At 35.2% G+C, this 24,498-nt stretch overlaps 4 protein-coding genes across 4 annotated transcripts; 3 read left to right on the top strand and 1 right to left on the bottom strand.

Moving 5' to 3' along the window:
* Nucleotides 1-5,704: 5,704 nt before the first annotated feature.
* Nucleotides 5,705-6,385, top strand: LOC112525890 (copper transport protein CCH-like). Its single transcript, XM_025136206.1, has 3 exons — nucleotides 5,705-5,819; nucleotides 5,902-5,977; nucleotides 6,055-6,385. Exons 1-3 carry the CDS (start codon nucleotides 5,811-5,813, stop codon nucleotides 6,195-6,197), a joined length of 228 nt encoding a protein of 75 aa, XP_024991974.1. The 5' UTR covers nucleotides 5,705-5,810; the 3' UTR covers nucleotides 6,198-6,385.
* Nucleotides 6,386-6,594: 209 nt separating this feature from the next.
* On the top strand, nucleotides 6,595-7,642 carry LOC112525926 (PRA1 family protein B3-like). The gene has a single exon (XM_025136245.1). The coding sequence runs from the start codon at nucleotides 6,595-6,597 to the stop codon at nucleotides 7,261-7,263; it is 669 nt and encodes a 222-aa protein (XP_024992013.1). The 3' UTR covers nucleotides 7,264-7,642.
* A 3,870-nt stretch (nucleotides 7,643-11,512) lies between these two features.
* On the top strand, nucleotides 11,513-14,273 carry LOC112524791 (probable leucine-rich repeat receptor-like protein kinase IMK3). The gene is made up of 2 exons (XM_025134743.1): nucleotides 11,513-13,367; nucleotides 13,660-14,273. Exons 1-2 carry the CDS (start codon nucleotides 11,513-11,515, stop codon nucleotides 14,271-14,273), a joined length of 2,469 nt encoding a protein of 822 aa, XP_024990511.1.
* A 2,638-nt stretch (nucleotides 14,274-16,911) lies between these two features.
* Nucleotides 16,912-19,462, bottom strand: LOC112524790 (sorting nexin 2A-like). Its single transcript, XM_025134742.1, has 5 exons — nucleotides 18,434-19,462; nucleotides 17,984-18,193; nucleotides 17,530-17,790; nucleotides 17,115-17,201; nucleotides 16,912-17,007 (listed from the first exon to the last, which is right to left on the bottom strand). The coding sequence occupies exons 1-5, from the start codon at nucleotides 19,460-19,462 to the stop codon at nucleotides 16,912-16,914; spliced, it is 1,683 nt and encodes a 560-aa protein (XP_024990510.1).
* Between the last annotated feature and the right edge of the window lie 5,036 nt (nucleotides 19,463-24,498).

The raw sequence follows: 24,498 nt of genomic DNA, 5'->3' as shown, positions 1-24,498 counted from the left end.
TGTGCAGATATGAACATAGACTGCAAGCGTTTATCGTCTTCATTATTCTGACATTCTTTTACAATAAGATTCTCCATGTATCTTGAACGAAACGAAAATCTTGTACACTTAGACAACCAATTTCAATATATGTATAAAATCAATTGAAATGAATACCATGAACATGAAATAATAAAGAAATCATAAAAATCTCATGAACAATTAAATGTATCTTTTAAGATTTGTAACTTCTAATTAATTATTGGGGGTTACAAAAAGATTGAATTACCAAATTACCCTTATCATTAATTTATAATTTAGATTTGAACTTAAAGTGAATAAAGAATGTGATTGGTCAATATCGGTTTCCATAGTTTGTACCATATGGTTGGTTTCTATTTGAACCAACCTCTATATATATATATATAAAGTTAATTTGAGTTGTATTTTATTATTAACTAGTTAGTGTACACGCATGATGTAGTATGAAAAAAAAACAGTTAGGTTGTGAATGTAAAGGGTAGAAGATATGTTAGATATAATAAATCTAGCTAAAGTCATAAGCTCATAACCGATACATCTTTTGTATCATATATTGCTATTAGTAAGCAAATTTGCTCAGAAGACAAACCCCAAATACAAACTCTACTAAATTATGATAGCTCCGGTCATTTGTCCTTTTGGCTATGGCCGCCAAATGAAGTTCTCGGTGTTAGGAAAGGGACCCATGTAAATACGTCATTGGTTGAGATCTAGTACCAACTTTCGAGTGCAGATGATAAGGGAATGTACATGTAATCCTCAATGACTTGTCATCTTCATTTATTTGTAATCTTTTAACTTTATCATTTGGGAATTCAATGTCAACCAGGATGCTCAACATAAACTGTAGAAGTCGTGAACAATATATAAATGAGCATTCTTGAAATAAGCAATATCATATATATATATATAAGAAACAAATAAAAATATTATAAACTAAACCAAACAAACACAGGTAAGATGTGGGCAGATTTTTAATCTCTTCCAAAAGTAGAGGTTATTTTTCATAAAGATCCTCTTCTTGTAAAATAAAAGAAAAACAAAAAGAACAAGAGAGCAAATTACTGTGTAAAAGAAAAGAATCTAAAAATAAACAAGAGACTAAATCATCAATATATATATTAAAGAAGAAACCAAGTGTAATGACGTGAACTCTTCTCAAAGCTAGAAATTACTTTATCCCTTTTCTCCTTTTCTCAAGCTTCTCTCATCTCAATATTTATTTTTGATTTTTGATATTCACATTTAAGATCTTTTAATTAGGTTACTTCAACATACTCGTGTTCTCTCTAATAATTGCTCTTTTAACTCTCATTATTTCTCTCTATTCGGTAATAATTTTTCATCTTCTCTTCAAGATACACCTCTATGATAATCTATCAATTATTTCTCTCTATTCGGTTATAATTTTTCATCTTCTTTTCATGATACACCTCTATAATAATCTTTCAATTCTTCATCTCTATTCAGTTATAACTCTTATTATTTCTCTCTATTCGGTTATAATTTTTCATCTTCTCCTCAAGGTACACCTGTATGATAATCTCTCTATTAATCTCTCAATTCTTCCTCTCTATTCAGTTATAATTTTGTGGAGACAATTTACATTTTTGTTGATTTGAGACATCATTCAATAAGTCAAATCATGGTATGGGTTTATGTACGTATAATATTTCATGTTTTAGTCGAAGACATTTATACTAAAGTTGGAATTATGTAGGCATATGGATATTTTTGTGTGTAGATAAAGTGGTATATGAATCCTTGATGAGATAAAGTAACATTGTTTAAGCATAATAATCTCTCAATTCTTCCTCTTTATTCAGTTTTTGTGAAGGTGATTTGCATTTTTGTTGATTTAAGGCGTCATTCAAGAAGACAAACATGATATGAGTTTTTGTTGATGTAAGTATAGTATTTCGTCTTTTAATTAGAGACATTAACACTAAAATGGAATTCTGCAAGCATATGAATCCTTTTTGTGTGTGCATTAAGTGGCATATGAATCATTGATGAAATAAGATAACATTTTTAAGCATATGTAGAACATAAAAACATAAGTATCTTTTTGTTTGTTTATCCATGAACTTGATAAACGTTATACTAGAATATTTTCGCATTGATTCTAGGAAGAGTGTATTAAGAAAGATGAGTTATGATTTTTTCAGATCGGTAATCTTTCATATGGTTTTCAAGATATCGATGTTGATCAGTCTATTGCGATTTTTTCCTTCTTTAGCATTGGGATTAAAAATGATTTTCTAATATTTTTAATTCTTAATCTTACTCTCTGTTATTTTGGTAATGAGGGTGTTACAAATGGAAAGGGACTGCTCACTTGTATTTATTAAGGATGTTAGTTTTTATGTCATCTACATGTAGATGAACAATATCGTACATATCGGTATATCATCTAAATGATATCAATTTAACTTAGTTCGCCAAAAAATATGTGTCTCATCAATGCTTATAGTTTGAGCTCATTTTATTGTAACATATAAAATGTTTTTTCATCAATATTTACTCCTATTTTTTGAGTTTTTTACTTAGCAAAAAGTTGCGAAAGAAGTAGTGAAATAATGTCAGACAACAATCGATAAGTAGTTCCAGAAGCCCACTTTGGGCCCATACAACAATAAAACCTTAGAAGTCAATTCTACTTGATGGATGCGTGATGCCTCCTATGTCGAATAGATACCAGACTATCTTTTAGTATAAACATGTATAATATTTATATTTTAATCTTTTTTTTATCAACCATGTCTACAATCGGCATTAAAGGTAGAGAATGAGTATATATTGGTTGTAATTTGCACTCAATTATCACAAACTACTATTGAAACCATGCTCCCACTGACAACTAACAAGAGTCAAGACTTTTGATGGCTTACACCTCCTAAAACATGTATGTCATTACATTTATTAACATTTCACATTATTTTATAACTAATTATCAATACATATTACACGAATCTCTTCACACATAATAGTCGTATATTGTTGAGTTTCCAGTCACGCTTGCTTGAACAACTAATGTTGATAAATATATTCATCATCAATCAGACAAACAATGCATAAATTATCCACACCCCCGTCGTTCTTATTACTCATTTTATTTAATTTTACAACTTTATTCATAAACAAATATCTCTTTCCTTAGATATACTAAGATTTCACTAATTAGATTTTATTAACTTCTTTGAATTATTTGAATACTATTTGTTGATGATTCTATTAACAACTAACGTATATTTATATAGACAATCTTTGAATCATTAGTCAAAGTACTCATGTTATCGTGCAACGCATGGTTCCCACACTAGTCTCTCTCTCTCTCTCTCTCTCTCTCTCTCTCTATATATATATATATATATATATTAAAGGAGATACCACTGAGTATGACGTGGCAACATTAGAAACCTATAAACTATGTTTTCTTTATAAAGCACTTCACAATAGCTTTTTTCTATTAGTGTTTAACTTAAAAGAAAAGGACAAAAAACAAGGAAATTGAAAAGACCCACCATCCTTTCATCTTCCTTATTAAAATGAAACGACCCCATATCCCATGTTTTGCATATACTCATGTAACAAGAAATACAACTTTACACATTCGGTACAAAGTATGTCTAATGATATGTTGACGGGGCAACCAAACTAATCCAAATTTAAACCATTTTAAGAATTTATCTGTTCTAGTTCGAATCAGTTTTGCAACATGAACTTGCATTCTCGACAGGAAATACCATTGGAAGGACCTTGACTTTGTGGATGATCTGGATGTCTTTTGGAACATCATATTTATAGTCTTTTGGTCTGGACAGAAAATCTGCTAGGATAATTTCTGACCCCTTGATGTGTTTCACAGTGAATTTCCATTGAGAGAACCAATTTGCTCATCTCAAAGTTGAGCCTCTGGGAGGATCTTTCTTTTGAACTGGAGCATATGTGGGAAAGAAAACATATCCATTTCAATTAGGAAATCGTGCCCGATTAGATGGAATTGGAATGACGAGTTTGAAAATGAATGTTTTTCTTTGAGTGCTTTTGATACGTCAGATGGGATTAAACATGACTAGATTGAACTTAAACGAACATAAATAGACTAACAGACAAACGTGAAAAAGTTTTTCAACTGTAATTTAATATGAGTAATTTACTAATCTTATTATCTACTTTGGTACAAAGTAAATGCATTTTTACCCCCACCTACAACTTATATTATCTATACTACTTTATAAACTAGATTTATCAAAAGTCTTAACAACAATTTTTAATGCACATAGTATTATACATTTATGCACAAAGTCCTAAAAATAACTCATAATGCATTAAATACTACTACTTTATGCATTCAGTCTTAAAATATCATAATCTACAATTAAATAACATATAATACAAGTTACCAATGCACATTATTACATTTTCTTTTCATGCTCCCAAGATACTTTAAACACATTTCACTCATGTCTTCACCCTCTCATGCCTCTATGTTTTCTTCTCATCTCCCAAGGTGAGATTCAAACTCATATTCACCATGAATTATTAAAAATTCTCTCATTCATTTATCATTCAATTGCTCTAGAATTCTCGGTCTCGGTTTCGCTTCTCGATCTTTTGATTCTTTGCTCTTGGTGTAAATCAAACACATTTATGGAATCGTTTAAATATGTTGAATTTTAAATTGTCATATAATTTTTTTCATCGATAGACTGTAATTAGAATCATAATTCTTATTTATTCAAATTGTACTAATATGTAAAGACCAAGTGTAACTTATATCATCGTTAAATCTTATCTAATAAAACCAGTGAAATTTTAAAATCGTTAAAATTTACGACTCCATCACATTACACAAGTACACAACTAGTCCTATAAATATAAAAATGAGACAAGCTTTTATGATGTATTCTCTTCTTTTCACAAAAGAAAGCCAATAAATCCTCTCTTCTATTCTAAAACAAAGGGGCTGTTTGGCAGTTGCTGAATGGTTTAGTGCAGAATAGTTAAGAGGTCAAAATGGTTAAGAGGGTCAGAATGATTAAGTACTGAATGAAATAATGTTGTTTGGTAATTGTTCTCTGAATAATAGTAAATTACCATTTTAACCCTTATCCAACAAAAACCCATCTCCCTTCGGCTTCCATTAATCCAACCCTAGAATCATCTAACCATCTCCCACGCCATCGACGACCCCAGCCAAGTGAAGGCAGAAGGTAAACGGCCAGCCAAGTGAAGAAGAAGGTGGCGACGGCGATGGTGAAGGCAGATGAGTAGCGAGGGGCTGTGCGACCGGCGACGAGAGGGTGGGGGAGGCGATTTGCAGACCGGCGACGAGAGGGTGGGGGAGGGGCTGTGCGAGTCCGGCGACGAGAGGGTGGGGGAGGGTCTTTGAAGTCCGGCGACGAGAGGGTGGGGGAGGGGCCTATGAAGTCCGGCTTGCGACCTGTGAGAATTGGGAGAGAGGACAAAATTGGAAAAACCACACTCTGAATGGTTTAGAGACTTCCCATATGCAAAATGGTTAAGAGCCTTTTAGTAACCATTAAGAGGTTTCTTTTTTTTGCCAAACAGTCTAAACCTCTGAACGATTAAGAGGCTCYCTCTTAATGTCACCATTAAGAGGGAAACAAACAGCCCCAAAGAGTCTCCATTTGACACCTTTAAGCACACGTCCCGAGATGCTTTTCCCCCCAAAGAAAAGCAGAAGCTCATTTGTCGTTCCCACCAAACGCAATTCCTCTCTTCAAACCAGGCCTCTAATCAGATTTGAAGCACTGCAACTCCATATGGCTAACGTCAGTATTCCCTTCGTTTACATCATGAATCCATCCATCCATTCGTCTGGCAGCTGCTAATTAACGTTTTGTCAATCATCAGGTGGTAGAATTGAAGGTCGGGTTACACTGTGAAGACTGCATTAAGATGATCTTAAAAGCCATCAAGAAGATCGAAGGTACCATACACAAACACACGCACCGTTATCTTATCAATTAATGGTGAGTTTTTTTGAAGATCTAGTTGATACTACAGATATCGAGACGTATGATGTTGATACACGATTGAACAAGGTCACGGTTACCGGCAACGTAACAAATCAACAGGTCATCAAAGCTCTTCAGAAGATCGGGAAGCATGCTTCTTACTGGCAACGAGATTCAACCACAAGCTACTAGATCATCGATCAGACCTAAAACTACTGCTCTATGGTTGAAGGTTTTAGATCGATCGATCGATATTTGATGTATTATTTCAATAATTGCATTTAAATTTCATTACAAAAGTATCCCTATGATGTTAATTAAGTGCGATTTGATGAAAAAATCGATATTGATAATTTGATAAAACTGTGATTGAAGATGAATTAATATGATTAATAAATCTTTTTGTCGGAAATCAATAGAAACATAAAAGTCGGAGGGTAAGTCTTGATACTTGAGAAAAGATCAGGGGGTTCGAGAGTAACTGAGACAACCGTAACGTATCTTTATATCGCTTGTACCGACATTCTCCTCCCGCCTTGAACTTTAGAATCCCGCCGATTAGTTGCCCCTCCTCCTCCGCCACGACACGATGGCAGCACCGCCATCATCCATGCCAATCACCAGCGTTCAATCGACCACCACCACCACCAACAACAACAACGACAACCAACCAAACCCAGTCGCCACCTCCGCTCTCCGCTCTTTTCTCTACCGCATATCCTCCTCCCTCCGCCAATCCTTCTCCCAACGCCGCCCATGGTCGGAACTCGTCGATCGCTCCACCTTCGCTCGCCCGGAATCCTTCTCCGAAGCCACCTCACGCATCCGCAAAAACTTCGGTTACTTCCGTGTGAACTACTCCGCCCTTCTCGCCTTTGCCATCGCCCTTTCTCTCCTCACCCACCCTTTCTCTCTCCTGGTCCTCCTCTGCCTCCTCGCCGCCTGGATATTCCTCTACCTTTTCCGGCCCACCGATCAACCACTCGTTCTCTTAGGGCGCACATTCTCCGACCGTGAAATCCTAGTGCTGTTGGTCCTTTCCACGATTATTGTTGTTTTCTTAACGAACGTAGGTTCGCTCATGATCTCCGCCCTTTTGATTGGATTATTATTCCTCTGCGTCCATGGAGCGTTTAAGGTTCCTGAAGATCTCTTCCTGGATGATCAAGAACCTGCTAATGCCGGATTTCTATCGTTCCTCGGCGGAGCCGCTTCATCTGCTGCGATTGCGGCTGCTCCCGCCATCCCACGCGTTTGATGATCGCGCAAGGTGATTTTTCACACCCATTCCCCGTAGAATATTTGTTACCAAGGGAAAAGAATACCCCATTTATTGAATTTAGTTGTGTTAGGCAGCAGGTGCAATCTGGCTATGATTTTGTTTCTCTGCAGAAATCTTTTAATTAGGGTTCTTTTACCTACATTGATTGATTGATTTCTAATCCTTGGCTTCAATATTAAATCACTATCTGGCTGCAATTTTATATGCTGCTCCCATGGTTGCACTTCTTGTTACTCAATCAATTCGACTTCTGTTGTAACTTAATTAACGATTGGTATTAAGCATATTTAACACTTGATTTCTAATGGGTTGATTGGAATTTGAGATAGAATTGAATAGAAGAGGACAACTAGTAATCAAGCTCTCAAGTGTTTTGTAGATTAGTTTGGCCAGTAGAACATCAAGTAAATCTTGTAGGAAATGGTGATTATGGCATTTGCTCTATGTTTTTTCGTCTTTACTTGTGTAATCAAACGTTTCTGCTATTCATAGATTTCTAGTTTTAGCAAATAGATGTGATAGCATTGTGGATCCTGTTTCTTCAAGGTTCTACCTTCACTTGTCCCCATCTTGATTACATCAAGTAAATAGGTCCATATCTATATGCATGATGTATACCCACAAAATGATATTGTTAAATGGTCAAAAACCAAGTCTAGATATCAAGACTTCATTTTCTGCGCGTTAACTACAAACAGCATGCATCGTTAAGGTAAAAGTTTAACAAACCAATTTTATGCTATGCTATGCTGAGAAGGTTGGAGTCCCAAAAACTAGAGAGCCTAAAATTTGGTTTGCATTAGTAGCTGAAACTTTTTCATGGGCGCCCGTCCCATCTTGCATGCACTTGGACTAATCCTATGGGTCTTGAAGATAAAAGCCAACAAAATCCCCGGTGATCTTTAGGAAACTCGAACCGGCAACTTATTGGGATGAGCTCCAAAGTGATATGCCATCTTTTGGTTTGGCATTTGATCATAGAAACAACACAATGAAACCATCTTGAGGTGTGGATTGGTGAAAGCTATGATGATTGGGTGTGTAAGAATAAGAAGTTCAGTCAATATATCTATCCGTTTTGAGTAGTTCTAGCTTTGATTTCTCTAAAACCCTCTGAATGATTTTGTATTCTGTAACTTCTTTAACCATTAAGAGCCCTAATTTCATTGTATACAATTACCAAACAATTATATTTCATTTTGCACTATATTAAGAGTCTTTTAATCATTCTGACCACTTAATCATTCAGCACTTGCCAAACACACTCTTTATGTTTTTTGGTCAGAACTATTTCATGTCATTTTAAGACATTTTTTTTGTTTATATCTGATTCGATGTGTTTCAGTCTAAAAAGTTATTGGGTATAGATGTGTTCCATATGGTTTAGATCTACAAAATATTTCCTCTCCGTTTTTCTCTATTTCTGTAGATTCTAAGATGCAAATGTTTGTTATTTTGTTGATTCTGCATTTTTTGTTTTGAAATTGATTTCATTACATGGATTTAACATCAGCGATACAAGTTCTTTAAAGAAAATTTGGTATGAATAAATGATGGAATGGTAAATTAATTGGATCAAAAATTGGATGTATCGAGCATGATCTAATGGATGGAACCGATTCGATTCAATTATCCATTAGATTTGATTGGATCCGTTGTCCAATGTTTTGGATTGGATCGGTTAACAAAGTCCAACATCCAATAGATGATTGGATTGGTTTGGATTGGTTCCCCTATATCCAATGAATTTCAACCGATGAACATCCCACATAATACGTATGGATGTAAAGCTCGTGATGGGCCAAATGCAATGGCAAACAAGCCATAGATAGCCCGAAATGATTCATCTGCATTCTGGATCCACGAATCCGACTCTGAAGATATCTTTTTATTTATGATCTTGAAGAAAGAGAAACAAAAAGGAGAAAAGAGAGGAGATGTCAATGTTACAAGTGGGTTTGACAATCATATACATGGTCGGTCAACTTCACCATCATCCAATGGCCTGCAACAAATGTCGCTCTTAATTATATATCATCATATATGAAATGAAACCACCATTTTTATAGTCAAAACATTAAATAACACACAAAAAAAATAATTAAAATAAATAAATGACTTTTTTTTTATTAACCTGGATATCCAACTCGCTATTCGAGCCGACTAATCCCTGCTTTAGAGATAGCTGGGAGTCATCGCATTTGAACTTTCGTGATCACAAGGGGATTTTTATTTTTTCTTGGATTTGAACATATGATCTTCTGGTACTTTTGATGTTTGGAGCTAAATTCAAATCAATCAGACATCACCCTTATGTTTAGATAGCTTATCTTTCTAACTCGATTGGAAGTTAAAAGTTGAAAAATGAGCGTTTTCATTTTATGTTAATTTTTATTTAGTATTTTTCTAATGAAAAATAGGTATTGATTAAATGTTGATGATGGAGACATGGGTAGAGAAAGATGAAGGCATTCATTAGAATGTATCATACCAACTTTTTTTTTTAACTTGTACCTTTCCTTTTGCTCCTATTACCAACTTACCACTTACCATTCCCACTTCAACTCTTTTACTTTTGTCTCCCTTCTTTTATTCTTCTATATTTGTCATTATATTAGTTTTTTTTTCTTTTTTAAAGGTTGCACTAATTAATTATCGTAATATAAAATAAAAATTAATTAAAAATATGGTTTTATCATATATATATATATATATATATACATATAATTAATAATAAATATGTTTTTGTTTTTGGTTTTGGTTTGGGGGAGAATTGAGAAAGATGGTGAGGAGCATAATGAAAGGATAGCCGTTACAAGTGTAGGCTATGAAGCATCCAACTACACAAAACTAGCCGTTGCTAACACGTGTAACTGCGTGTGTTTCCGAGCCCCTTCTTCATTCCATTCCCAACTCACTTTGTCTCTTTCCTTCAACTCTTTTAATAACCATTAAAACATCTTCATCTTTTTATATTTACAAAAACCCTTGCTAGTTTTAGAAACCTACCACACCTTTCGTTTCTTATTAATTTTCAATTTTAAAATCTTTAAGTTGTGTGAGAATAAGAGTTAAGGTCATAACCTTCATTACTTTTAATCTCATCCTCATCTTATGAATTGTGTTTCTCACGATGAAGACGATAATCATATATGATTAAACACACCTAAAAGACTCTTAAACCATTTTATCAAAAGGCAGTTTTGAACAGTTGAGTGCAAGAAATATCTATTAAAGTGTTTCTTCTTGTTATTACATTATTATATAATGGTTTGTTTTAGTTACTATTATATTATATAATGTTAAAATTAAGCAATTTCTGTAACATGTTTTTATTGATCGTTCTTTTCCATCTAGACTTCATTTAAGAACACCTCTTACAAATTTCATTATAAGAAAAACCTCAAATAAGATAATGTACGATATTATAATTCCTAAATTCTCGTTCACCAACTGACATGTTTGTTTAATCAAGTATTGATCATGTTCTAAATCATTATGAAATAATCAATTTGTGGATGTTAATTGTATCTCAAACATATTTAGAGAGTACACAAATTTCCGCTTATATATCATCACAATGTAGGGGATGGATGTAGTGGGGAATTTTATCTACCCTGGGCAGGCCGTTCATGGTCGTCTAGTGAATTAGTCGGTGAACATAAGTTGGTCTGGAAATCCACGATTATCCAAAACTAACTCTGATATAATAAATTGAAGAGGAATCAATTTAGGTTGTTATATTCATGTAATTTGAAATAATACACTATTTATAATGAATATTCTAGAAATATCCGGGATACATACGATACTCTCTTTTATTTCACTTTTAACGATATAAGTTCAGTTTACAATTGAAATCTGAATAATATATATTTACTAATAATGTTAAATTCATCTAAACATCTTATTTATTCTCTTTCTTTCCTTAGATTTTATCACACATCGTTGCGTTTTATGATTAAACAAGTAAGTGTAGAGTATTTTATATTACTCTGTTGTAAGATTTCAACTGTATTTTTCTTACCAAGGTATCTTGCATCTATCTCTGTGTCCAGAAACGTGCCCATCACGTGCAACCATCAGCAACCCTCATCATCTCTCACTATCAAAAATGAACACACTACATAACTACCATTTCATCCCACTGTTGCATTCACTCTCTCTCTCTCACTCTCACTCTCTCTCACACACAAACAAGAAATCTCTTCTTGTCTTTCCATCAATGGAGTCCCATTTCACTTTCCAAAAATACCCATCTCAAAAAGAACCCCTACTTTCAACCAAAACCCAATCTTTCAACAACAAGAAAGAATGCAGCAAGAAAAACACACACTATTTCACCTTACTACTACACCTACTCATTGGTAGTTATTTCCACAAATGCCCATCTGGAAAAGGTCTCCAGTTTTTAACCAAGAAAGAAAAATGGAAGAGAAGCACACCCTCTTTCATCTTACTACTACTACTATTACACCTACTGATTTGCAGTTTCCCTTCTGTTGTTTCAGCCCAAACTTGGGATGGAATCATAGTCAAAGAATCAGACCTTCAAGCCCTCCAATCATTCAAACAAGAACTTATTGACCCAAATGGTTTCTTGAAAAGCTGGAATGACAGTGGCTATGGAGCTTGTTCTGGTGGTTGGGAAGGAATCAAGTGTGCTCAAGGACAGGTTATCATCATACAGCTTCCATGGAGAGGTCTTGGTGGTCAAATCACTTCAAAAATAGGCCAGTTTCAAGCTCTCAGAAAGCTTAGTCTCCATGATAATGCCATTGGAGGTTCAATTCCAAAGGAATTAGGGTTCTTGCCAAATCTCAGAGGGATTCAATTGTTCAACAACAAGTTTACAGGTTCAATACCTCCTTCACTGGGTTCATGTACACTACTTCAAAATCTTGATTTTGGAAATAATTCTTTGGTGGGTGGAATCCCTGATTCCCTTGGTAATTGCACCAAGCTTTATAATGTCAATTTGAGTTTGAATTCATTGTCAGATTACATTCCTGTGTCACTCACACAATCCCAATCCCTTGTCTTTCTATCTCTCCAATACAACAATTTTTCAGGGGTTCTCCCTGATTCTTGGGGTGGTGCCTCCATGGTCAAATCTTTGACATTTGACCATAATTTCTTCACTGGAAGGATTCCTGTGTCTTTGAGCAAGTTGACTGAGCTTGAAGAGATTTCATTCAGCCATAACCAATTCAACGAAGAAATCCCTGATGGATTTGGAGGACTTGTTAAGCTTAAAAGCTTAGATCTTTCTTACAATTCCATTAATGGCAGCATACCCACTAGCTTTTCCAATTTGAGTTCGCTCACTTCATTGAATTTAGCTCACAACAATCTCAAGGGTCAAATCCCAGTTTTCTTGGGTGATCAACTAAAACTTGCTTTCTTCAATGTGTCTTACAACAACCTATCTGGTCCTGTCCCAAATCAACTCTCTTCGAGATTCGATTCAAGTGTTTTTGTGGGTAATCTTGATCTCTGTGGATACAACCCTTCAACCAGGTGTCCCATGGTGGCTCCTCCACGGGAGAGCCACCAACGGAAACTAAGTACCAAAGAAACCTTGCTCATTGCAGGAGTTCTGATAGCAGTTTTACTGTTGGTTTGCTGTATACTTCTGTGTTGTTTGTTAAAAGGAGACGCAGTGAAACAGAAGGATGTGGAAGGAGGTGGCGGTGCTGCCGCTACAAAGGGGATTCCGGTGGGCAAGGGTGAAGGTGAGGCGGCAGCTGGAGAGGGTGGAGGGAAGCTTGTGCATTTTGAAGGTGGGATGGAGTTCACAGCTGATGATCTTTTGTGTGCAACAGCTGAGATAATGGGAAAAAGTACTTACGGAACTGTTTACAAGGCGACATTAGTGGAAGGGAATCAAGTGGCTGTGAAGAGGTTGAGAGAAAGGGTTACAAAGAACCAAAAGGAATTCCAAAGTGAAGTGAATTCAATTGGGAAAATTAGGCATCAAAATCTATTGGCAATGAGGGCTTGTTACTTGGGTCCAAAAGGGGAGAAACTTCTTGTTTTTGATTATATGCCCAAAGGAAGCCTTGCTACTTTCCTCCATGGTAATTTCTATACACACATCATGGGTTTCTATTTGCTTTACTTACATGTCAGGGGTATTCTTGGAAATAGTTTCTCTAGCTGTCTACCCGGGTAAGTGTTTGGTAAACGGCACCTTAGTTTCTATGTGTTTTACTTACAAGTCGGGATTTTTTGGGAACTACTTCCCTCAAACTCTACCTTCGGGTGGGATATACAAGTTTGTTTGGTATGAGTTATAATTTTAGGGTGGTAAGAGTCTTGTCATTGCTCAGTTTGTTTGGGAAGTAAAATTTTTGCTGATTCTTGGTACAGCTCGAGGACCGGATACACCGGTTGATTGGCAAACAAGAATGAGAATAGCCAAAGGGATGACTCGAGGTTTACTCAACCTCCACACCCAGCACAACATAATCCATGGAAACCTAACTTCAAGCAATGTTCTTCTTGATGACGATCTTACCCCCAAGATCGCGGATTTCGGGTTGTCGCGGCTGATGACGGCTACAGCAAACTCAAATGTAATTGCGACCGCCGGTGCACTTGGGTATCGGGCTCCTGAGCTTTCCAAGCTCAAGAAAGCTAACACTAAGACCGATATATATAGTCTTGGTGTGATCATGTTAGAACTCCTAACAGGAAAAACACCAGGAGAAGAGGAAGATGGTGTCGGTTTGCCGCAATGGGTGGCTTCGATTGTAAAAGAAGAGTGGACCAATGAGGTTTTTGATTTGGAGTTGATGAAGGATGCCTCTGCTATTGGTGATGAGCTGTTGAACACATTAAAACTGGCTTTGCATTGTGTTGATCCGGCGCCATCGGCTCGGCCGGAGGCTCAGCTGGTTCTTCAGCAGCTGGAAGAGATTAGACCGGAAACAGCCACCACTTCTGGAGATGGTGGCGGTGGCGACCCTTCGACAGGCGACTGAAGTTCAAGAGGGGTAACATTCTTTCATTCTTGGAGTTCTTTTTGGGTTGTAAATACAAGTTCATCGACTTTGTTCTGTTTCTAAAAGTAGAAAGTTTTGGCTGTTACTTTATGATTTCCATGAACGTACATGAAATAGTAGTGGTTATGTTGAAAATTTGAGGTTATAATTATCAAAATAGTCACCCATACAGGCAGACATGGCTTAAAGGGAAAATAGCCCCTAAGTTGTCTGTATTAATTCCAAATCCTAAGTATTTTAAATTACTATTTTAGCCCTAACTCTGGAAACCCCCAAAAAATCAAAACAAACACATGTTTATGACCAAAAGAATAAACCCTTCAGACCATTAAGCTTATTAAGCCGTAAATAGACCGCCCTTGAGGTACACTTTTAATTGGGCTCGTCGAATGATCCCTAAGGTTGTGCTCATGCTCAGGTCCATTCCTGACATTTTATAGGCCTTGGGCGATATGTAAAAAAGGGCTCTCAATGAGTACGAAAGAAAATTAATATATTGTTTTTATAATAAGAAATAACATTGGACTAAAAAAATATTAATAATTCATATAAAATCGTTTTCCAAGTATTTCTAGATGCCAAATCAATCAATAATTATTTTAAATTAATATTATCTATTATATCATTTTTGCATAGCATTGTAAATTCATTCCACTGCCAAACACATTCTATGATATAACTTTGGTATATAGATTGACATCATTTGGGGTCACAATGTTGACTATTCAAAATAACACTTCATGTAAATCAATATAAATCAGTTGGGTTTCCATGTCACATCATGTTAATTTTTTCATCACTATTTTAAGCTTTTAGGGTTAAAACAATTTTTTTAGGAAATCAACAATCTTAGAATCAAAAGTCCATCTCAGGGGCTGATTGTTTGCCTCTTAATGGTGACATTAAGAGGGAGCCTCTTAATCGGTAAGAGGCAGAGGCTGTTTGGCAAAAAAAATGGAACCTCTTAATGGTGACAATTACCTCTTAACGATTTTGCATCTAATGAGTTGTCTAATGGTTCAGAGGCTTATTTTTCCAAGATTACCCTTCCCCACATCTCCTCTCTTTCCAACTTCATCCTTCCCCCTCCTCCTCCCACGCTTCGTTCTTCCTCCCAAACGATCTCGCCAATCTCTCCATCTCACAGACCTGCCTCCTTTTTCATTCCCTCTCTCCAACAATGGCATCGGCGACTAGGCCCGCCTCTGCTTCTCCGATGATTCTGCTCAGGTCCGCCTCTGCTCAGGTGATTGATGCCAAACAGTGTTCAGGTCATCAGTCAAAGCTCTGGTGATTCAGATATAAAACCGGCCTCCATTTCGATTCCAAGCTACCCAAACCCAACCTCCCATAATCAATTCATGTTCTTCACACGTAAACCTCCTTTGGCAAAACCCTATTCCCAGTTTCTGGTTTGCGAAGCCGATCTTCAAAATTCTCATCACAAAACGTGTAGCGATCGACATATTGAGCCAACAACAGCCCTATTTTCGATCATAACACAGTTTATGGAATATATAAATGAAATTAATTTGGTTGAGGAATTCGGAGAAGAAGCAGAGAAGAGGAAGTGCTTACATAAAACACAGGAGATACATCCTAAATTAATTAGGGATGTTTGTTGATAAATGGGTATTTGCATCATGATTTTGATGTATATGCATAACTTGGTTGTGAAATCATGAAGATACATCCTAAATCTTGCGGAGGGTTAAAATGGTAATTTATTGTCATTCAGAGAACAGTTACCAAACAACATTATTTCATTCAGCACTTAACCATTCTGATCCTCTTAACCATTCTGCACTAAATCATTCAGCAACTGCCAAACAGCCCCTTAGTTATAATTTGAGATCTTATTGTTGTTTTAGAGATACGAGAATACTTAAGATTAATGTACTCAATATTAGGTAATAAAAAGTCAATAGTAGTTTTGAAATTCGAAATATATATACAAATTAGATTGTTTCATATGGTTGATAATTTTTTGAAGGTAGGAGTTTCTTTAGTTAATAACAAGAAACACTCTTTTCTAATACAAAAATAGAATTCATGCGAATGAAATAATCAAAAGAATCAATGAAAGATAAATTATGGGAAATATATCAATGTTTTGTAGATAATGTAATTTTAGATTTTAGTAGTTACTAAAATACTTAGGGAAACAATAAACAATACTATAAAATGAGCAATCAATAATTTTGTTTTACATATTTTATTCTCCAATATAAGTAATTAATACATACTTGGACCCTTAATATAATGCTAAATTCTTTTTGGATCACATTAAATATTTTTTTTTTGAATTACTACCATATACTATATAAAAAAAAATTGGGCCTCTATTTCTTGTGGGCCTTGCTCTTACGCATGGCCTGCCCTCTCTCGAGGCGACCACCTGCTTTGCAGATAGTCCGGAGTCGCCGCATTTGAACCTCCATGGCCACAAGAGGATTTTTATTCCTCCTTAGATTTGAACCTGAGACCTTTTGATACTTTTGACCTTTGGAGCCAAGCTCAAACCAATCAGACACCACCTTCATTAATTATTTTATATATTACTTGTCCAATGTATAAAAAGATTGGAAGGAACCTGAATGACCCAACTCGCTCGTGTTCAAACATCCCACTTTGAGCTACAAATTTGTGCATATCCACTTGTTGCATTCGCAGTTGTTTCCCATGCACTTGCCATCTTCTCTGCATATCCTGCCTGTTATAACTCAACATGCATTCATTCACACCACTTCTACTCCATAACACAATAACAGCCTCAAAATGTCGAATTATGCAGATAGAATCAGAGATGAGAAAAGTCACCTGGTTGATGACAAATCCTTTCAACATCCCAAAGAAATCGTCACGCCTCTCTTTGTCCAGTCTCTCGAGTTCACTCTTGTTATTCTCCTGCATTTTCGTACATTATTAGCTAACCATTGGGAATCAAGATGTCGGTAGTAGCAATAACAATACAAAATGAAATGGTTATGGATATGGAGTGTGAGAATATATAAAAACCCATTACATTACTCTCTAACAGAGTCCTTGAAATGAGAAAGGGAGGTTTTAAGTCTAGCCGATTATAGAGAGGGGGCTAGACAGATGAGGGGTTGAATAGGTGTCGAGTCCCTAAAGTGGTAGATCTTGGCTTTGATACTATATGAAACCCTGTCAGATTACTTTCCAAAAGAGCTAGTCAATGTGGGACTCTAATGATGTGTACAAATTCTGTTACCTTTATACGTTTATATTCTCTGACTGCACAATCTTTTGCACCGTCTGTAACTCTCATGGCTTCTTTCAACTCCTCTATTTTCTGAATTCTAGACCTGTCACCACCAAATACCTTGAATGCAACTGCTTCAAGTTTTTCAATCCTCGAGTTTAAAGTTGAAACCTCTGATTCAAGAGTCTGTACTGTCAACAAAGCATTTGATCGATCTGAATGCGCACTATTCACAGCCAACATTGCTCCTAGGTAGTCATGAAGCTTTTCCTACACCGTCAAAAGGCATACTATTCTTGTAACAAACCAAAAGAGCCCAGTATATCCCGACCAGAGGTGGGGTCAAGAGTGTGATACAAGCAGACTTGACCTCTGCTCCAAAGAGTAGAGAAGTTGTTTATGTGAAAAACCCTTTGGGTATAATATTCTTGCAATAAATATGTGCAAAGGATCTAGCAGTTACCAAATGTTTGATGGTCTGTGCATTCAACTCCCGATACAACCTACTTGCTTTAACAGCAGAAGTAACCACAGATCTCATATCTCTGGCTCTCACTTTCTGAGAGTTGAACACAGCTTCCTCTGTCTCGAATTTAGTTAGTTTGACAAAGGCCAACCCCAACCGCCCCATGCTCTCCCCAATGTCTTGTTGAGCTTTAACAAGAGATTCAGCCTGCAGTTCCATAAGATGATAAACTTAACAGTTAAGACAGAAGATATCAGACTTTTAATGGAATCCCTCCATTTACCAACACAAAAGGAGTAAGCGTAAACCGGGTACAAGTGCAGTCTGAGTAAGAAGTAGAATAGGAAGATGATCATGCATTTTGCCATAATCTTTGACCATATTGGTTCATCGATCATATATGAATCATAAATTGGTAATTGCATACTCAAAGGACAAACAACTAACCTGCTGAGAGACATTAGTCAACTGCAGCTCAAAATCTTGCAACTTCATCCGCTTCTCCATGAACTCCTTATCCTCTTCCATCAGAGGCGTCTTCGTCCCACCCCAACCATATGTAACCGATTGCCTCATCTCTTTGAATATCCTGAGCAAATCTTTCCCTCTCGCCGGATGCACCACCTCGCTGGGATCAATAACAGACTCCCTAAACAACTGCTTAGGCAGCTTCACTGCCCCATCCAGCACCCTTGATGCCACATCTGCGGTCTTCACCAACGGCAGCTTCCCCTGAACCTGCAAAAACACTCTTAGCTCCTCACTTCTCCGGATAACTGGATGAGCAGCCAGGTTTCTCAAGTACATCTCCACAGCGATTCTCCTCTGCTCAACAAACTTTTGCTTTTGCATAACCTGGCTCTCAACGACACCCTTATCAGGCCTCATTGGAAGAAAAAACCCTCGATATGAATCCAGTAATCGATCCGATAACGTCACAACATCTGAAAACCGTCTCCGAACGCTAAAGGTGTCATTGAACTCCGGAAGATTCGTCCATGTGGTTATCAAGTAGGTCACGTAAGTGTTCACGCCGGAAACTCGCGAGTTAGCTACACCGTGCTCCTTTCGTGGATGTGTAACCGAAATTTCCAAATAATCAGAACTGGTAGACTGCGCTGACGTAGAGACAACGCCGAGGCCGTTGATTTGCTTGCCGTGGTCACCATCAAACGATCTGAACATTGCGTCTGCATAAGAAGGAGGCTCAAGGAACGAATTGAACGAATTACGGTTTCCGTGAGGGGAAGATAAAAGTTCAAGAGGACCACCATCTTCGTTAGTTGTAGTTTCTGCAACGGTTACCGGTGACGGGAGAGAGTAGTGGTGTTCATTATCATCTCTGCCATTTGCACTGCCGTTGAAGGTGGATGATTTATTGGTATTACCGTCATCATGAAGAGCAAGGGACTCCATTTCTTCACGAGAAGCGTAGAGATGGGCTTCTTGGAAGGCTTCATCCTCGTATACCATCATTGATTAATGTAAATGCGTACATGATCTGAGAAATTACAAAGGATGTAAACGGATTTCCAATGTCGTTAATTAAGACGATAGGGTTTGGATTTGAAAGTGATGTTGACGAACCGTGGCGGAGTATTAGAGATCAGCGCCGGTGCTGCATGATTTCGGAGTTTACACTGCGAGTGTTGGCGTTGAAACCACTTTTCAGTTTTTATTTTCTTTTGTTGATTAATTGGATGTTTGGAATTTCTTATAAAAACTGTTTTTTAATTTATTTTAATTTGGTATCGGTGATGAGCCGTTTTTGGTGTTTGGGTAAAAAAACTGCTTATACCGGTGCCAAATGGTAATAAGCTGTTTTTTACAAGTTAATCCTTCTTGACTTATGAAAAACTGTTTATTACCAGTTTACAATTTTAACCTTGTTTTATTTAACTCTGATTTGATACCACATAAGTTAATAAACATTTTTACAAAAAATATAAGTTATTTTAAATAAGCAATCCCAAACACCCCCTTAATTTTAGGAGGATATGTTTTTTAGTAATGCAATCCTTTTTAATTAATACTAGAAAGGTACTCGCATAATGCAACGAAATACATCTTCATTTTAATGTTTCATTTTATTTTTTGTCTATGTTGATATAATACGATGTATGTGGTTTTGAGAAAGATAATGTTTTTACTTTTGAATATTTTTTTTGAAGATATCATGAAATTTTGAAAAATTATCTAGATCTTAATATCATATTAACTATTTAAAAGTTCTCATTTTTTTGTACAAGTTTTTTAATTCAATTTTTTTATTCTAATTTCATTTAGGTCTAATAGCGAAGTAATTTATTTCAGGTTTAACAATATAATTTTTATAAAGATAATGGTTCTGTTAGAACTCAATAATTGTCCTAATTATATTTTAAATTTTTTATATTTATATGTTAGAGATGTTTATCCTGTATTTGATTATGTTTATCTGCAGTTAGTTATACAATTTCAAAAATAGAGCTTTAACAAGTTGTACTTACGCACATATACTTATAATCTTAAATTTTAAGTAATATACATTAATAAACAGTACTTCATGCATAAAGAATGAGTTTTAAAAGTTTTTGTCAAATGTTTTATAATATAGTAATTAAATTATATATATATATATATATATATATATATATATTATCAAACATAATTATTTAGAGATTAAATAAAAAATTATGACGATAATCAATTACATCTTATAATTTAGTAAAATAATATACTCATAAAAATTATTATTATTAGTCGGATACACGTATGATACGACGACATATAAATTTCGAATAGATCATTATTGGTTTGTAAACAGCAATAATACATCAAAATGCAGCCAGTGAGCCAAAGAACCATCCTCTGAGAAAGGGTAGTTCACTGCCTAACCACCGATGACAACCTCTCATTGCCTGTGAGCCAAAGAACCTGTAATAGCACCAAGACCCGAATACGCTTGTCGAATTATCGTGAACTTCTTTACAAAGATTTACATGTTCCACGAGAGTAATAGCACCAAGACCCGAATCTAAGGGGGCATTTGGTTCGCAAGATTCTAATGGGATTCGAAGGAATTGGAATTATCAATTTCATTGACCAAATTCTATTCATGCGTTTGGTTTACTTATGGAATGGAATTGAATTCCACATATTACACCATTCATGGATTTGATCATTCTGTTTCTATCACAATTGAGAAGGAATTCAATCCCATTTCATCTTATTTTCTCAAAAATACAAAATTATCTCTATCTTTCCCTGCTTGATTTGAACCACCTCGACCATCGTCCGACCATCACCGATCTAACAAAAGTATTGGGCTTGTAAATATGAAGCCCAAGCCCATCTGTAATAATAATGTTGGGCAACCCCTTCATCTAAATTGATTTTAGAGTAAATTATAATTGGAGTAAAATAATTTTTTTTTCATTCCAGTTTCAAAATTATAAGATGTTTATCATGATTCGTAAAAGTGTTCGGGTTCAATCCCCTACTTTAACGACTGTTAAAATTTTTATTAAACGATGAACATTTTCGTTCTTTTAATCGATTTTTTTTGTCTTTTAATCAATTAAAATCGGTTTAATGATTTTGTCCTGTGATTTTTCATTGGTTAAATGACATAAAAATATGATAAAAAGACTAAAATATCCCTTATCAAACAAAAATTATAATGATCGTTAGAAGAAGGGATCAAATTCGCTCGTTTTTTAAAATCATGATGGTCATCTTGTAATTTTGAAACTTAAGAGATGAATTTTTTTATTTTTGACAAACCACCAGGACTTGGGAAGGGAAATGGGTTGGGTATTGGATGGTTAATGCTCCCCCGTCCCCAACCTCAACCCCCGTTTAAGCCCCCCCATCCCCAACCCCTCCTCGATTAATCCCCGACAAGTGCGGGGGAAAAGGAATCTCCGGCGGGTTCAGGGAACCCATTGGGTACCCGTTTAGTTAAAAAAACAATAAAATCAATGTAATTTTAAATTAAATTTATAATGAATCTTTACTACATTAATTACCAATATCGAAAATCAAATATATTTGTAATTTTGATACTAAATGTTTAAATACATACAAAGTTGGATTTCGGTGAGAAAAGAAGTTATAATGAGGTGCACCGAGAAGTGTAAGAAGAGATCTTCACATTTGGATCAATCCTAATTGAATCTCAACATTAATGAGGTGCACTGAGATGCACCAGATTAATTCTCTTCTAAAACACAATTCAAGGGTGAACATGAGATTAAAAGTGTTCACGGTTTCATATCACTTCTTATGCTTCTCACACGATCATTCGCCTATACGAATATAATTATTTATTTATACATACTATATACATATATTTAATAAAAAAAAAATTAACCATGGTCAGATTAGGGGCAGGTAATGACATCCCCGACCCTGTCCCGAACCCACTTCGGATATGAAAATAAACTCCCATTACCCGTCAAAACGGAGAATCCCACCCCATTAGGGAAAATTTTCTCTCTCTATCAGGACCAAATTTATAGTTCACTCTTGATTTTATATCGTCACATTTGACATACATTTGTACGTCAGGGATTCTATTAAAGAAGGCATTCGAGAAATATGTTTTTACAGTAAATGACTTTTTTCGTCTCTATGTTTTATTGAAAATTGCAGATTTCGTTCATGTGGTTTCAAAAATGCGGTTTTCGTTTCTGTAGTTTACAATTCATTTTTATTATTGACCTTGAAGCAAAATATTACTTTTAGATATGAGGGACTAAAATAAAAATGAAGTGTAAACCACAGGGACATAAAAAGAAATAAAGCATAAATTTTAAGAACAAAAATGACAATAAATTAAAAATCATGGAAATAAAAATTATGGTTTTAAAATCATAGAGATAAAAATCATATTTTCAAAATAAAAATAATAAAAATAGAAAATTTCAATAAACCATTGAGACTAAAAACGTAATTTACAAATGGTTTTTATTATAAAACATAAAATTACAGAAAATACTAATAATTTATGCAAAACGTTTTTTTTGAATATTACTAAGAGGCCGTTTACCAGACACTTACCGGTAAAATTTAACATTATCATTTACTCAATGGATAAGATTTTAGTCCACCAAAACGGTATCGTATGCAACAATTTACCCGGTAAGTGCTTACCGTGGTAAGAGTCGTCGCCCTCACTTACTGGGTAAGATTTTTGGTCCTTGTCTCGCTCTTACCGGGTAAGATTCTTGATCATTACCATATTTATCCGGTAAGATAATGTGATTTGGTGTTCACTTACCCTAGTAAGCGTTTGGTAAACGGCCCCTAAAACTAAAATTAATCAATAATAATTTAAAAATCAATATTATATAATATGTGTTTTGCAATACATTTAGCAGAAACGATTCGTTTTCCCATAAAACATACCTTCCATATTGATTAGTTCACAATGTTGACGATTCAGAATAACACTTTATGTAAAAATAATATAAATCATTCGGGTTTATCTCACCACAAATTAATGCCTTCCATTACCATTTTTAAACTTTTAAGATGACGAAAACAAATTTTTTCGAAACCGTGAATTTCAAATTAAAAACCAATGCCGGTTATACGTTGATATTTATTATTGTTTTTAATAGATACAAAAGTAAACAAGATTCGTGTACTCAATATTATGTAATTGAGAGTGATAACACATAAGAACAATAGATGGATCGTGAAACAACGAACAATAATCATGAAATGGTAATACAATACCAGCTGTAGAAACAAAAGCAAGTGATAATTGCCAACATAAGCAATTACACAGATAAAATAACATAATCAAATGGTAATGACCAATAAAGACCGAAGCATACAAACGGATAACCCAAACAAATGGAAGTAGAAATGAGTAAATATATCCTACAAAAGCAAATAGCAATAACAAGTTCAATGACTTAAAAAGGCTAAACTTGAAAGTAATTGTCCGTTGAAGTTTGAAGTACAAAAACAATAAGCAGTAGTCAAGTAGACAAGACAGCAGTATCTTATAACATTGAAATTTTGTAACAGATAAAAACCTTAAAGAAACAATAAACAATAGCAGAACACAAATAGTTATTTAACTTTTTACGGATTTTCTTGTCTAATATAATCAATTAATATATTTTGGATCTTTATTATCTGCTAAATTTTTTACTGTTATTATATATTAAAAATGTTAGGTCTATTTTACCTGCCAATATTTTTAAACTACTATATATCTATACTACATATATAAGCATTTAGACCAATGTCTTAATTACAAGACTTTAAGCACAAGTTACAACCATTTTATGCAAGAATTTCAAAAATCTCTTAATTACAACTTATAAAGCATGATGTACAAGTTTTGGATGCATTGACTTTAAATGCAATGGTCAGACCTTACTTTCTTTCCTTCTCTTCAATTTCCAGAAATCCCTTGCTCGCCAAACCAGTTTGGGGTAAGGTCAAAATGGCTTTCTTCCTTTTTCGAGTTTCCTCCTCTATGCCTTCTTCCTTTTTCATGATTCCTCCTCTGC

The sequence above is a fragment of the Cynara cardunculus genome, assembly GCF_001531365.2.
Source record: "Cynara cardunculus var. scolymus isolate 2C chromosome LG 13, CcrdV1, whole genome shotgun sequence".
NCBI classification, from domain to species: domain Eukaryota; kingdom Viridiplantae; phylum Streptophyta; class Magnoliopsida; order Asterales; family Asteraceae; genus Cynara; species Cynara cardunculus.
This window is presented reverse-complemented; position numbering and strand designations above follow the sequence as displayed.